At 38.0% G+C, this 17,121-nt stretch overlaps 1 protein-coding gene across 1 annotated transcript in view; it reads right to left on the bottom strand.

Annotated features, from left to right (window-relative positions):
- The window catches only part of LOC149302372 (adhesion G protein-coupled receptor B3-like), a 378,938-nt gene that overhangs the window by 37,189 nt on the left and 324,628 nt on the right, over positions 1–17,121 (bottom strand). Inside the window, exons 22-25 of the mRNA XM_089482502.1 lie at positions 16,880–16,965; positions 13,667–13,765; positions 13,138–13,309; positions 4,132–4,227 (exon numbers count right to left, since the gene is read on the bottom strand). Of these exons, the coding sequence (XP_089338628.1) occupies positions 4,132–4,227; positions 13,138–13,309; positions 13,667–13,765; positions 16,880–16,965 (453 nt within the window). The remainder of the gene's footprint in view (positions 1–4,131; positions 4,228–13,137; positions 13,310–13,666; positions 13,766–16,879; positions 16,966–17,121) is intronic.

The following is a 17,121-nucleotide window of genomic DNA, read 5'->3' as shown; positions in this document are numbered from 1 at the left end:
CATCACTGGGGCCCCTGAAGAGGACTGAAAGCAAACCTGCTACATACAGATTATGGACCCTGTCTCCCTGCCCTGGCGAGTGGGACTGTTGTCCTTGTCTGGGACCCGAACTCCCCAGTCTCTAAGTGCACCCCAGGACTGGTTAGTGGGACAGGTGCCTTTTGCCAGCCCCCTGCATCCACAACTCTAGGAGCGACGGAGCTGTGCTCCCCGACTGAACTGGTTGCAGACCCGGTTGGGGTCTGGCCCCAGTTCAGTCTTCTTTTTAAAAGGGGAGATATGTGACAGAATGACCTGTCATACAAGGCCCCAAGGTAGTCAGAGATGGCTCCAGCCTGGCTGCCAAACAGGCAGGAACTCCATTGTTTAATTAATCCCATCAATAGGATTGCTGACTGGGGATTAAAGGTTGGGTTGAATACATGTATCTGTTAATTTATGTTAATTAAGTTCTGTGGCTATATGAGTCTATGTTTTACATCAATAAACTGTTCATTCCTGCTGTACTCCGTTCAAGGTAGTTGTGTCTACTTATTGAGTACACATAGCAGGGTTCTAAGGTGCGCATGCTGGCTGGTGCTGGAAGTGATTCCGGGGACAACAGGAGGATACATGTGGGTGATCTCTGGGCCGGGCCGCGGCAGGGCCGGATTGATTTAGGAGCTGATGGAGCTGCAGCTCCAGGCCCCTACCTTAAAATAGGCCCAGTCAGGACCGAACTGACTGGGCCTATGCGGCCTCTACGGCCGCATTAACGCAGGGCATAAGGGGCACCTGCCCCTTAAGCCCGCCACAACTGCGACCGGGTCCGCCACTCTAGGGGGACGGGAAGCCCCCACCAGGGCCGGCCTTACGGGTGTGTGGCCTCACAGGGTTTAAATTAAAACATCAGGGTTTTTTTTAACTTTATTTAACATCCTCCATGTTAAATTAAGTTTTTGTTAACTTTATTTAACATGGAGGATGTTAAATAAAGTTAAAAAAAACCCCCCGATGTTTTAATGTAAGCCCTGTGCGGCCGCAAATACATGAAGGGTGGGCTTTAACAATAAATAAATAAATAAAAATGGGCTGCTCGGGCTTAAATGCCCGGGCCTATTTTTTGTCCCAGTCCGGGCCTGTCTCCGGGAGTTACTACAGCTCTCTTGGTGAACCCGTTACAAAGCCCATTAACAATACTGCTAGGGCTGATGGTTTTGGGAAATCTATTGTTTGAAAGAACATAATAAAGCAGGATCAGTTTCCCCGAAGCTCAGTGGAAACTGAGGTTTTAAACAGAAATAATGCCAAAAGATGCTCAGAAAATGAGCAACAACCTTTGGAGAGATCTGGCAGTTGAAAGGGTTGTTATTGATTCCTCTACAGTGTGGTGTAGGCTTCACTAGTAAGAACACCAGTAAAAAAACCAAAAAGATAAACAATAGAAGACTAAAGTTTGAGAAAACAAATTTTTTCATTTGAGTACAATGATGCACAAGTAGAGAGTAAAGGTAGGTAGAACTATTAATCTTTGTTTTACCAGCGATGTCAAATCAACCTGTTTGTGGAATATTTATACACCAAAGAAACTCTACATATTCTATTCTAGAAAAATACACAAGTTCTATAAAAAGTACACTAACTTACTTTAGTTTAGTTTGTTGTTGTATTCCTAGGTTGGCATGATAGGTTTTTGCCTCCTAATAAGTGTGGGGCACTTATCCCCTGAACTGCATCACTTGTAAGTGACACTTAATAAACCAATGCTACTGTGGCATTTTGTAATTACTTTCATATACTGCTCTTTAGTCTGGGTTTTGTGATTCATCCTGCTCAAGAAAAATTATAAGTCTGCAGGAACTGTGGTTGAAATCACTTGAGTGCTTCTGGGCATACAGTATTTTTAGGCTCATTAAACATCCGCACCACAAAATATTGAAGACACTTTACTAGCAGTTTGTTTATTCAACTACTGATAGTTTAAAGTTTTTCTATAGTTCAAAATCAAAGTCCCACTGTCCTGAAAGAAAGCTAAGATTAACCCATGCAGAATGATGGTTCCTGGATTTCATAATCCGTAACAGCATCAACGACTGCATTTGGTCCACACTTCTTCAACTTGGTCTATTTACAGGTCTTAAGAATGGAAGTTATCATAGCAGGCTCCGACATTTAGGGTTATTAAGGAGTATATGTACACAAAAAGTTACCATGTCCTGATTGTAATGACATAAGTGAGCAACAATTTGAGACGTTCTAGTGCAGGGATTCGCTTTTGAAGGCCACTTAAGCACTATTGATTCTATGATTTTTGTGAATTTATGTTAAGGGAATTTGATTAATAAAACAGTCCCCAATAGAGTTCCAGCCTTACTGTTCTGTTTATGTTTCACAAAACCATATTTTACAATCAACATAGATAATTTGAAATGGGCTCCAAATCACTTACTGTGCATTTCTGAGGTCTGTTGAAGTGAATAAAGAGATGCCTAAGACTTCTGCACAACAGAATACAATCCTATTAGTAACCGAGTGATCACAAGGCCAACACTGGAAACATTAAAAAACCATTTGCCGTACGCAATTCCAGCAGTGAAGGGATATTTATGGAGAACTAATTGGACCACTATGTTGATAATGTGCATCCAGAAATAATTTACTGTTTAAATAGCGACAACAACTTTTTTCCCAACCTATCCTTTCTATTTTGAGTAAAAAAAGAATGCCCAGTGTTGCAGGTTGTTCTACAACAGTAATCAGGTGATTTAACCTAAAATAGAAAAGATGTAAAAGGCCTAGGATATTGTGCATTTGCCAGGTTTTTAACATCATGCTTTACTCGGATCTCTCTAGATCTTAATGTGACTTTAAATTTATATGTGAAAAATCCATTATAGGCCAATATGATTATTGCATGTATTGTCTATACATATAGTAACTGAAAAGATTATTATGTATATATTTATTTTACTACTTATGATTTATTGTTTTACTAGCCCTGAATGTTTATATGTTTTGAATACTCCACCACTCCATTTCCCTGCCCCTTTTTGCCTTCTATTTTGTTTCCACATTAATTGGTATTGTACGTCAACATGTTAATACAAAATAGGAAAATAAACCTATAAAAAGCAACACTAAGGAACATCAACAAGCAGCTAGCAATTTATGGCAGGTTTAACAAGCCACTAATGAAAACAAATCTTTTAGCATTTAGTTCTCGGATCTGCATCTTATTAGTACAGCTCATGTTGTTTTGCTCAGAGTTAGGGCTCTAGCATAGTATTAATACAAGGAAAGAATAAAGTCCCATAGCAATAATTTGCAAGCAGGCTGCCAAAAGCATTGAATAAGCCAAATTAGAACCAAGCTAAAACCTAGGCCTGACTAAGTCAAGAACAGGCACTCTTGCAGACACACGTCATTGTGTGCAGCATGAATTGGCGAAAAGTTTATGAGAGAGGGAAGTCAGGGTCAGGCTTCGGCTCCTAAAAAGCATATGGCTCAGGCATGGATCGCTCCTGCATGGCCAACCTTGCAAAAGCCATTAAGACAACATAAAGCTTTATATAAAAAAGCAACAGCATCCATGGATTTTAATCGACTGTGGAATCTACATACAAGATTGTCAGGTTCTTTATCATATCTACTCCTAAAAAGCATCAACATAATGAATCAATAAACTAAGATAAACAGTAATGATATTTTTGTGACATTTTACCTTTCTAAGAATACATTGAGGTCCAATTTATATGGAGATTAACCAATGGATAAACTTGAATAAATATAAAGTTACTTTTTGTGAATGGTAACTACATCTTGTAATGTGAATGGCATTAGATCATGTAATTTACTTTTATGAGTGGATTAAACCTAAGATCTGGGGTAGTGTGCTGAACAATCGCTGTTGCTTCACAAAGATAAATGTTGAGCCTCTTCTTTTCATGTGCTTTCCACAATAATAGTGGCACAGTTTGGGTACTCTACTAATTGTTTTGTGGGCATATTCAATCTATTGTTTTATTCTTTTACATTACTCGTTTGTAGGATGTGTAAAATGGTGTTTGCATTCTCCTTGCAGTATAGCCATAACGGACTATAAGCAATACCCATTTCATACACAAAGTGACATACAATCATAAAAAAACTAACCATGATTTGCGCATGTCCATTGGGAAATGAACTTGAAGAATCTGCATTTATGGGATCTTGGCAGTTCCTCAGACGGCATCTGAAAGCATCCTGAACCTGTAAAAAGAGCCAAATGTATTATAGGTTTTGATGGTTATTACTGGCAAACATTTATACTTATCTAATGTTTCTTTTTTTATGTTGAAGTAAAATTGACTAGTGCTCAACGACTGTAGAGACAAGAGACAAGTTACTCACTGTGCTATGTGAAGAAATTTTAATCGGAAACTCAAATTCATTTGATTTTACAAAGTTACGATACTAAGGCTGAGAAAAATACATGTCTGTTATGTTCATCCCATCGAACATATGCATATGTGCATTGATCCAGTAGAAGATGATTAAATATATATATATATATACTGCACAAAAGTATTACTAAATCTATACAATGTTATACATATTTTACAGTACCACTGACAAATGCTATCATACTAGAAAAGAAATGGGGAAAGTTATACCTTTATTATGGGTAATATAAACCAGAACTATCTGTTACTTATCTTGCTTTAGGTGATCGGTAAAAGATTCACTCACGTATCCAACCTTTTTTTTCTAATTTAAAAAAAAATCTTATGATTTTAATAACCAAGTGTTTTCTTATATTCTTAGAAAAAATGATGATAGCTGCATGGCCCCTTTAAATGGTCTGGTGTTGCTTTTACAAATGCATATGAGGATTCTGTATTTTTTGCCAAAGTTAACAATAACAGGACCAAGAAGTACAAACAGGGGTGAATGGGTAAAGTACAGTGAGGGAAATGATTGTGACAGCAGAATGCCTAAACAGGAGAGATCAGGGTTAACAGGAGATTTCCCTGGCATCATTTGGCATTCCACCTAACAAGAAGTGTTATTACGATCATGTTCATACAATCATTTTCGGGTTTAGCATTGTATGCACATTTACTTGTCTATATGTAACGGCATCAAACCATCGGGGAATTAAAAAAAACATTTTACATAGAGGATTTTACAGCATGTACCACACAACTTACCGTATTGGGTCGGATATAGGCCGCCCCCGTATATAGGCCGCACCCTAAAAGTTTGGTGCTTTTTTAAAGAAAAAGTTTTTTTAATAGACATGCTGCCACTCTGCCCCCCCGAGATATGCTGCCACTGTCCTCCCTCCCCCGAGATATCGAGATATGCTGCCACTCTGCCCCCCCCGAGATATGCTGCCACTGTCCTCCCCCCCGAGATATGCTGCCACTGTCCTCCCCCCCGAGATATGCTGCCACTGTCCTCCCTCCCCCGAGATATGCTGCCACTGTCCCCCCCCCCCGAGATATGCTGCCACTCTGCCCCCCCTCCACTTACCAGAGCAGACTCCCGGGTGTCTTGTGGGGCCGGCGGGGGACATCTACGCAATACGCGTATACAACTTCCGGTGCCGGCACCCGGGAGTCTGCTCTGGTAAGTCTTGGGGGCAGAGGTAAAACGCATCGTGCGGACGTTCACCGGAATTCCCGGCAAGGGAGATTGTTAAAGCACATCGTGCCGGCAGCGGAGGCTGTTTACGCGCATCGCTGCTGCCGGTGAACGTCTGCACGATGCGCTTAGACAACCTCCAGTGCTGGCACTCCCCCCGTGGAAAGTGCCGGCAGGGGAGGCTGTCTCAGCATATCAGATAGTAGGATGCAGGTCCCCTGCACCGCTGCGGGGATCTGTATCCTAACCCTGCTGCCTGCCCGGTGCCCGGAACTGCATGTCCTGGGCGTCGGGCGCTAGATCCCGAATATAGGCCGCACCCCCACTTTAAAGACTTAAAGTGGGGGAAAAAAGTGCGGCCTATATTCGAGCCAATACGGTATATCCCAGGGCTGCATGGTGGGGGGTGCAGGCTGAGGGCTCACAAGGAGATGTGTTCATAAGGTCCAATTAAGAGTGAAGCCATGCAGGATGTTATTATGATCACAAAATGAAATAATAAAGAAATCCTTTGCTGAAAGGTTAAACTTGAGCTTTGTTGATGAGTTGTTATTTTATTCTGATTGAAGCAATGACTTCTATTTAAAAGAAACATCACATAAACTGTTTTGATTATAGGAATAGATCTCCCTGGGCACCAAGTCTGCCAGTTGAAGCTATATCCCAAAATTAAAAATCAATAAGTATTTGTGTGCTGGGAGACACACTGATATCTATGTGACAAGGCAAGTTTAAAGCTGTCTAGCGTGATTGTATCTGTGAATACCAATTGAATTTTTTTTCTTTATACATTTCTTTGAACAACTCAGCTGTGTAACAAAGATAGCTGGAACCCCCTGCAAATATTGTTGAGGGGATGAATCATGGCACATCATGGAACTATCCAGGAGAAATAAATGATAAGGTTGTGGCTGTCAAGGTGAGGAATGAGGGAAGGACATGAGAGGACATGAGACTGAAACATGATGATGGTGGTAAGAGTGTTGTGGTGCTGAGGATGGAGTGGTGAGCCTCAGGTACATGATGATAGAGAATGGGAGCGAGGAATTTATGGGTCAGAGGAGGTAGAAGATGAGGAGTGTTGAAGCTGGGCAAGGAACATAAGAAAAGGGAAGGAGAGATGAAGCAATGAACAAAAAGCATGGAGATAAATGATAAGGAAGTAGAGATAAAAAAGAATGGAGGAATGGATGAGGCTTGGGTGGTGCGATTATAAAATTGTGAAGAGGAGGTAAGAGGTGGTGACAGTGAGCAATAATTGAGCACGAACCTCGGTGTCCACTAACCAAATGATCCCCTACTCAACTCACTTGTAGCAATGTATGTGGCTACTGATGGAGTACCTAGAGAAAACATTATACATTCCCTATCGATGCATGCTCCATTGCTTTTAAATTTAACAGGACTATGCTCTTTCGACTGTCTGAACCATGCATCTCTGCATTGATGATGTACTTTCAGAAGGCAGAAAAAATAAATAATTCTTGTTTCCACAGAAATGTAAAAAGACAATGTGAAAAGATACAGACCACCCATGAACCAAAGTAGAGATTAAAAAGATCTTAGATAAGAACGGAAATAAAGATGGTCAATTATTAAATAGCAAGCTGAAAGCTTGTTTCCTTGGCAACCTGAACCACAAAAACAGTGTTATACCCTGTACAGATTTGTTGTTCTTTGGTTACATCAGGGATTAAAATATGGTATAACATATAGTCCATATGTCTGTGAAAATAACAGCTGTATCAATCAGCCTACATCCGTTCTTGATTTATATTGCTTACCCTTACATTCAGTCGATGAACATATTCCTAAAGTCCAATGCACCTTGGTCCATAATCTAATCGACATTGTTAACATTTACCCTTGGAAAATAACTAGCTACTAGTTTCTGTTCCCCACTAATATATTTTCTTTTAATGTTATAAGAAAAGGTAACCTCCAAAATATAACGAATGGGACAGCACATTCAACTTTCCTACTGTCTGGGCTGCAAGACTTCCAAAATAAAAGGTGTGAGGTTTTCCTACTGATACTCCAAAATAATATAAAAAATTGACAGCAAATAAAAAGGTGTCAACCAAACCTACAAAAACAACATAAACTGTCATGCAGCTATTATATAAATGTCCTATCACTGTATCCATGTATGCTAAAAGTCCATTATTTTAACTTTCCTGCAATACAGAAACCTAGGACAAGCCATAATTACCCCTTCTTTTCTTGGTTCAGGACCACTCTGTCATTTTAAAAGCACATAAGGACTGCAAAGCACCTATTTAAAAGTAAAATTAAACTTGGATTTTATTTAACACTCTTATAATCTACGACTTCACAAAATATGATTATTTTGGTGGGACCAAGGACCAAGGAATAAACATCTTAGCCTTTTAGGGGGGCTGTTACAGCTATAAAAATATGCATCCTTTGCTTTTCTGGTGTAATGTTACCCATTTAAATTGATACATTCCTGGCATGAAGCTCAGACAAGCAAATATACATAATTATTATTATTTATCGTTTTTGATAGCACCATTAAATTCCGTAGGACTGTGCAATGGGTAAACAGGACATAACAAGTAGTATATGACATAACAATTTGACTTACAGAAACAATAGGTGAGGAGGGCCCTGCTCAAACTAGCTTGCAATCTAGGGTGTATTAAACAAGAGGTAAAAGTGCCACTGCTAGAGATGGAACAGCCATACAAGTATTGTTCGAAGGCAGGAGAGGGACAAGGAAAGATGAGATAAGGAATATGGGAGGAAATGAGTTAACATGTAAGTTTGTAGGCCTCCTTAATGAAGTGGGTCTTGATATAGAGATGGATGAGCTGGGGAAGGGCATTCCAGAAGATATGTTGTTTAACCTTTTCATCTTTTCTTCAAACAATACACAAAATACGAAATGCTCTCCTGGATATCAAACAATTGCAAACCCAACACAGGTTTATCCAAACAAACAATTGTTAAACATTAATGTGCCATAATTATTGGCACCCTTATGAATTCATATGAGAAAGATATAGTTGAAGTATATTCCCATTGATATTTTACATTTTTAGTACACCTGGATGACTAGGCACATGAAATTGTTTAACTGTGGCTTCCTATTTCACAAGGGTATACATATTAGGTAACACATAGCCGAAATTCCCTCACAATGGCAAGACCAAAGAATATAGCTGTGATGTGAAGCAAAAGGTTGATGAGTGTCACAAAATGGGAAGTGGCTATAAGAAAATAGCAAAAGCATTGGAAATGCTAATTTCCACGATCAGGGTAATAACTAGACTTGGGCACCAGGGGGCTCTTCGTGTTCGTCTTCGGGGGAAAAAAAATCTTCGTATTCCGCGAATATTCGCCTGGTCCTGTCTTCTCTTCGGGCGAATATTCGTGGACATTCTTCGGTCAGGAGTTTAAATGTCCGTATGAGCAACTCTATTGGTCGTCAGCAGGGGGTTCATCTGCCATTGGTTGATGGCAGACGAGCCCCCTGATGGCGACCAATAGGGTCGCTCGTACAGACTGTTAAACTCCCAATGCCGTAACTTGTCCGGCAGATCCCACTGGTCTCCCTGTTCTATCATTTATTAACTGATAGAACAGGGAGACCAGTGGGATCTGCCGGGTAAGTTGCAGCATTGGGATTTTAAAAGTCTGTACGCAGCATCTAAGGGGTTAACGGCAGCAGAAATCCATAGGTTCGCTGTCAGGGGCTACAAAGGCCGTGCGAGTGAGCCTATTGGTCACCTGCAGGGTCAACCAATTGGTTGATGCCAGAGGAGGTCCCTGTAGGCGACCAATAGGCTCATTCGCACTGCCCTGTAACCCGTGACGGCGAACCTGCGGATTTCCACTTCCGGTAACTGCCGCGTTGCCGCGAAAGCAAGGTAAGTTAGAAGGGGGGGGATGGTAGACGAAGACGATCACGAAGATCTTCATGGTGTGTGTCTTCGTCTTCGCCTACGTTTTACCGCCGCTGTCTTCTCTTCGGCGTGTCTTCGGAACGAACACGAAAACGCACTCTTCGTGTTCGTTTTCATGTTCGCCCGAAGACGAATGCACAAGTCTAGTAATAACTAAGACATTCCAGTCAAATGGAAATGTTATGAATCAACCTGGAAAAGGTTGCATGTCTATATTGTCTCAATGCACTGTGATGACCATGGTTTGAGTGGCCAAAAAATCTCCAAGGATCACAGCTAGAGAATTGCAGACATTAGTTGCGTCTTGGGGTCATAAAGTCTCCAAAACTACAATCCGATGTCAACTGTACCATCACAAGTTGTTTGGAAGGGTTTGAAGGACAAAAATGCATCTGCTCTCATCCAAAAACAAACTAAAACCATCTTCAGTTTGACACTACTGGAACAAATGGGATTGGGTTCTATGGTCAGAGGAAACCAAAGTAGAGCTTTTTGGCAAAAAACACCAGATGTGGGCACAGACAGGTAGGCATATGGAAAAGTGCCTCATGCCCCATGGTTTAATTTGGTGTTGGCTCTTTCATTTTTTTTGGGGGGGGGGTCTGCCAGAGGGGGGTTCTGTTAGAATAAATGGCAACATGGTCTCTATCAGATATTTAATGAACACCTGATTGCCTCTGCCAGAAAGCCTAAAAAGGGCCATGGTTGACTCTTGCTGCAGGGCAATGATCCAAAACATACATCAAAATCAACATAAAAATGGTTTACTGACAAAGAAATCAAGGTCCTACCATAAGCATCCCAGTGCCCTGACTTGAACCTCATAGAAAACGTGTGGGGTGAAATGAAGAGGATATGGAGAGATTCTGTATGGAAGAAAGGTCTCAGATCCCTTGTATTCTTCAACCTCATCAGGGATTAGAGAAGATGACTCAGAGCTGTTCTCTTGGTAAAGGGAGGTAGCACAAAGTATTGACTAAAAGGTTGCCAATAATTGTGCCACACATATATATACATTGTTTATATTTATTTGGATAAACCTGTGTTTTGTTTGCAATTGTTTGATATCCATGACTATTTTTGTGTGAAGAAAGGATCAAAAGGTTAGACAATAAAGACATTTTTTACAGCCTTCTTTGCTCATATTTACCAATATTTGTGGAGGGAACTGTACTTTACTGAGAGGGTGCTACGTAAGTGGAACAGCCTCCCTAAAGAAGTGGTAGAGGCTAATACAATGAGGTAATTTCAACTTGCATTGGATAATCATATGGCTCTCCTGAAACTAAGACACAAACAAGGACTGATTAAGGCCTCACATTAGGAAAAACAGGCAGACTACATAGGCCGAATGGTGCTTATTGACAGTCAAATTAAATTCACGGTTCTTCCTTGCTCAGGATGTTCTCTCGAGTTGTGAAACATTCTCTCTTTCAAACAATATTACGGGGTAGTAGAAGTATTATTAAACACTCATCTACAGACACCAGACAAGCCAGAAGGCTTGCTTTTCCCTCAGAAATCTCATGGTGCTTTCACAACCACAAGGGATTCTGGGTAGGCACATGCAAATAAGGTTAACAATTATCACCTTTGCCTCTATATCCACTTTATACATGGATTCCTTGTACAGCGGGCAATTACTTTCAAGGAATCCATGTATAAAGTGGATATAGAGGCAAAGGTGATAATTGTTAACCTTATTTGCATGTGCCTACCCAGAATCCCTTGTGGTTGTGAAAGCACCATGAGATTTCTGAGGGAAAAGCAAGCCTTCTGGCTTGTCTGGTGTCTGTAGATGAGTGTTTAATAATACTTCTACTACCCCTTAAATTTTAGTGGAAGGGTTTCCATCACCTTTTACCCACCATAACTTATGTAAACAATATTACAAAACTGGGTTTTATTTGAAAACAGAAATTTAACATTAGCATTAGACAGACAGAAAAAACACTCCTGCATATCAAGCCTTCAAAGTCATTAGTAGGTATATTACACACTGGTATACTCTCTGTACAGCTAATTAACAGGAAGCACATTTCATGTACGTTTAAACTTTAAATGCTGCTATATTCCAATGCACAGATTAGCTAAATATCCTGCAGACCAGTGATGTATTTCTGCCAAGTAACAAAGGATTTATTATGCTATGTATAATTCAAAGTGTAAATTTTGGTACAAAGTATGCTGTGGGCATTTTTCTGATTACGTTGCAGCATTCCCAGCCAATGTGTTTCATTAAGCATGTTCAACAAAACGTGTATAGAAATATATTTTCAGTGGACAAAACCCTCATCAACTTTACATTTAGTGTCAAAAAACAAAAAAGAAAACTACATACAACTCAATAAGAATATAACTTCAAAACAAAATTCAAACAGTGCAAAAAATATTTTCTCCACAATGCTTTCTTGGGACCAAAGATAGAGCTGAATAGATTTAAAAAAAAAAAACAACTTGTATGGATTCACTGAATTCAAATGAAAATGCTTTTAAAAAGATTTTGGGAATTAGAATGCTAAAACAAATTACAAACGTACACATCACTTATGTCTCACAAGGCAGTTTTAGGATAACATTGCTTTTAAAGTGATGTATACATAGAGCATGGGGCTATATATACTTAATTAATTAATGAACCACCATTAGCACATATACCCAAGAGGTCATTGCTCTAATAAATTTAAACATACCTAAAATACCTAAAATATTTTTCTAGTTCCAACATTCTTGCATGTGTATATTTAGCATGGCTGGTCTCATGCCATCTGTATACTTCAATATGTAGTAAAACTCTGTTTGTCAGACAAGGTGCTTGGGGAGTTTACTTAGCAAATTCTATGCTATCAACCAACACCTCTATGCCAAAAGAAGCAGTTGCTTCTAGCTGTGTTAGTTAAGAATATGTTTCACGACGGCCCTGTGTCAGCCCCTTTCTATACTATCCTGTCCTACTTCTATATATTTAAGCGCCTCACTGGTAGACTAAAAAAAATAAATGCTTGCATTTTCTTTTTACAAAAGAAAAAACTATATAGAAAACATGAAATCAAAATCAGTGATAACAAAAATTCTGAAGTTTGAAAACAGTATAAATGATCATTTATTTAGAAAAAAAGATATAGATTTTTTTGTAAAGTCTTTTAAATCTTCTGTTTTATTTGCAATCAGACAGTAAAACTGATCAAAAAGAATACATAAGTAAATAAAATGATGTACAAGCACTATGTTTACCAAACGTTCAACACACGGTTGGACTGGCCACTAAAAGGTGCTGTCACCTACCACACACTTAATGACGTGATCTGCTGCTCAAGTGGGAGTAAAGGCTAGTCTAAGCACCATCTGGGCATTTGCACGGTTTGCCAGATAGCTAGTCTGGGCAGACCCTGCTCAAATGAGCTTAAAAGCTCATCAACTGAGATATCTGGCAGGAGCATTATTGGAAAGATCCTGTTTTTATTCGTGGCCAAAAAACATAAAATGCATATATCGATTTTAAATAATTTATTACCTACGATACTGAATGCAAACTCGTATGGCTAAAGGTTATGGCCAGTTCATTAGCGGATAGAGCTTTATGCATGCAAAAATATTCCCTTACCTCTTTCCGTAAAATGCAGTGGACCATTACAATGACAAAACCTTGCAGTGAGTCAAATACTGCAAAAAGTATTTGAAACAATATTGATCTTTTATCTGTCATCGCTAAAACAGCAGACATCCACGTTAGAGCCAGGAGTGGCAGAACAACACAAGAACTCCAAAGGGATGCCCTATTTAGAGATTAAAAAAAACAAACATATATCAATGTTGAACCAGGTTGCACACTGCTGGCAAATATCAAGATGGTTTACTAAAAGGTAAAGATTTCAGTTCTGAAGTGACTTGCAGAACACCTTACTGAGCTAGGCCACCTGGGAACTGAAAAGGACAGGCTGTTTCAGATTTAATTAAAAGCAGTTGTTTTTTTTAAACATTCTTTTTTTGAAAAAATGTACAACTATCACTAGTGCTTAAACAGAAAGTAGTTTACATGTTATTATTAGTTCTAAAACAAATTCTGTCAGACTATTTTCAGACATGCACAATAAAAGAATTGTAACAAGAAGATGTAAATGTTTAAGACTAACATGGCATTACTGGCGGTGGTGGCTGACAAAGCTGTTGTTGAAACTACTCCACACTTGGCACATTTGAGCGTCAAACCGCTATGAGGCTCACTCATCTGACTGCAAACAAACAGAACACCCACAAAAAAGAACAAAATATTCAATTTTCACCAAATAATTGCTGCTTTATTTTGTTTTTTGTTAAAAAATAAAAATAAATAAGATCTCATGCATACATAAAAAGGTGAATGCACTGATTTTTTTTAAATAATGGATACATTTTTGCATAAATAATTGTTTGACAAAATTAACTAGTAAAAGAAGAATGATTTAATTCATGCAGGGTTTGTCTTTTCTTTACAAAGTGAGAATGCCCCATTTTGCAGTAAGTAAAAAAAAAAGAAAAATAAAACTAACATTGAGCTATACATAAGCATGTAATATAGAAGACATCATGAAAATCCTCTATTCAGGCCAATTACTGAATTTTTATTTTTTTATTTTTAATAAATAGAGTATGTGGCATTCAATATTAAATGCCTATTATAAAATATTTGAATAGTGAAAATTATAAAAAAAAAAAAGTTCTAGAAGAATTTTTTTTTTCTTTGTGGTCAGAAGGCCTGAATACAGGATTCAAATGAATGGTATTTAATGAATTTCCATTTCTAGACAAAAAAAGAGTGATTTTTGACTGTATTTTCACAATAGTACAGAAGCATCGACCCACAATAAATATGCAACAGTCTAAGAAGGCAATAGAAATGTAAAATAGTTTGTTAAAATAATAATAACTAATAAATAATTCAAAATTTAATTGCAGGTGCAGAGAAATGTCAATCCTTATAGCATTAATATTATTCATACTGAAGTAAATGTGCTATAATATCGTTTTGTCCTTAATTATAACACCCTGTATATATTTTTTTGCTTTGTCTTACATCAAAACAGAACAGAAAGAACCAGGAGATTTAACCTTTTGCCATCCCCTGCTGATACAAACACATTCCATGACTATGTAATACCAGAACGGTTTGACTTAATTGGTACTTGCATCAAATATTTTTTATTGTACATCTCTCATTATAATTCAGAGAGCAAAACAAGAGAAAAGAAATCATTATAACAACTCCTGTAACTAATTAGCACAATATTTACTTTATATAATCCTATTTTAAAATATGCAACAGAGTTATAGCAAGAAAAGACATTGTACCTCAGGGGACCTCTTTTGAAATTTGGATGGTTGCAAATGACAAATAACTCCCTCTCCCTCCTTTTCGTGCATCAACAATAACATGCAAAGTATTATGCTCATGTCAAAGGTGGTTGCTTCAGGTGTACAGTGCCCAGGTGCCTCGGTAACCAAGTTGCCCACCAGGGTTCTATAACACATGTTACATGATCCTGTGATAGTAGATCCACCAAGGGACAAGGGATGGGGATAGAGTGTGAGTGTGTGTTGGGTATGTGCATGCATGTAATTGTGTATTTTTATAGTAAGTGTTTATGAGTGTGTGGTGTCATGGACAGTGTGTGTGTTAGTATATTGTTTTGGAGGAAGTGTGTGTTCGGTGTATGGTGGGTGTGAGAGCATGTTGTTAGCATGAATGTGTTACTATACGGCATTAGAATGTGCATGTGTTAGTTTAGGTGTTTAGTTTGATTTACTGTATGGTTTTTGCATGAATGTGTATTGTATGTTAGTGTATGGTGTTAGTATATGTGTGTGGGTGTTAGTGAATGGTGCTAGCATTAGTTTTAGTGTGGGGTTGTTAGATTAAGTATGTCAGTTTATGGTGTTAAGTGTGACATGTGTAAGTGTATGGTGTTAGAGTGAGTCTGTGTTAGAGTGCATTTGCATCTTAGCATGTGCATGGGTTTTAGTTACATGTGTTTTAGAGGAGGGAGGGCAAAGAAATACTGCATCACTATATTAAAACTGTTTCTGTCTGGTTGAGAAGGTTGTGTAGTCAATTGTACACATTTCTTTAGTGCATTTTCAAAAGTTAGAGCTACCTCATTCAATTTCCTTTGGGCATGTGACAAACTTTTGAACAATCTTGCAAAACAAGTATGTGTATCTGATGTTCCCGTAGTTATTCAAAAGGCATACATAATATTACCAGAACAGGTACTTTAGAAAAAAAAAATGCAAGCCATCTTGGGTAATAAAAGAAAACCTCTGAATAATACACTTTCATATAGTCATGCGATAAAGCAAGATAGAATATTTAATTATATGATGGCATAATGCTTTCAAAAGCAGCAATGCTCAAGCACATTGAAACAAATTGAAACATTCTTCTGAATGGAAACTATAATGGGATAATAAAAGCATTCAGTAAACATAAAAACAAATCCTTGGGCCTGAAAAAGACATGAGGGTAACTAACCCTTTTCTCAGCAGAAGAAAAAAAAAAACATTCAATAAAATAAAATCACCTGACAAGAATATAATGGCAATAGCTTAGTATTGCTGAGACCGCTCATTCCCCTGTTCTGTACAACCCTCCCTCAAAAAATGTTAGGGCTGAAATTATCCAGTCAAGGTAATTAGCAAAGTGTTGACCATAAAATTACAAGAAAAATAAAACCTAAAACAGAAGGATGCTATGATAATGATTTTCTAATGCTGCAATTATATTGTGACCCCATAAAAGAACACCTGACATCAATCAGAAAATTCATTGAATTCGCCAAACAATTAAGATTAATAGCTTCTCAACCACTATAGAGTCTAATTAAAAAAGAAAGGGAGCTTAACAATTTGTTTTACAGACAGCCACGGAACGAAAAAAGGTATTAAGAGTCTTTCATGCAAATATGAACTCTGAACTGCAAATTGCATTCTAATATAACCAAACTTAGAGAAAAATCACTTATGCTAATATTGTTGAACACATTTTTATAGTAATGCTATACGTTCATGATTTGACTACATTTCATGTGTTTTTTTTGCTGTGTTTCAGCTGGGTACTTTATTAGGCATCATATTCTGCAAGGAAAAGGTAATTTATTTAATAGTTTGTATGGGTGATGCTTCTGTACTTTTGTGTCTTTTCAATGGAATTTAACAAAAAAAACCACTTTAACAAGAATGAAATATCAACTTCTCAATGACACATGCAATCACTGCAGATTAATCATCTTAACAACGGATGTACGCTCGATGAGTAGTTATAATTGATAAAATAATTTTGATTTTTCTTTTTGATTCTTAAAACCGCTTACCCTGCTCTGTGTTTGAGCTTTTTATCTAGGATACCATCTCTGGAAACAAGTTTATTAAAGACTAAAATCCCAATTACCATGTTGACCTGCACAATAATAAAAAAAACAACAAAAAATAATGACTAATAAAACAGAAATGTGGTGACTGTATGCAAAAAAAAACATGTAGATTATATACATAACAGTCTCATTTGATAATCACGCAGAAACATTATTGACATGACATACTGAAATATCTAATA

This window comes from Sceloporus occidentalis, unplaced genomic scaffold, assembly GCF_023333645.1.
Source record: "Sceloporus occidentalis isolate IW3139 unplaced genomic scaffold, rSceOcc1.0.p SCAF_19, whole genome shotgun sequence".
NCBI lineage: Eukaryota > Metazoa > Chordata > Lepidosauria > Squamata > Phrynosomatidae > Sceloporus > Sceloporus occidentalis.
The sequence above is the reverse complement of the archived record's forward strand: the minus strand, read 5'-3'. Positions and strand labels throughout refer to the sequence as shown.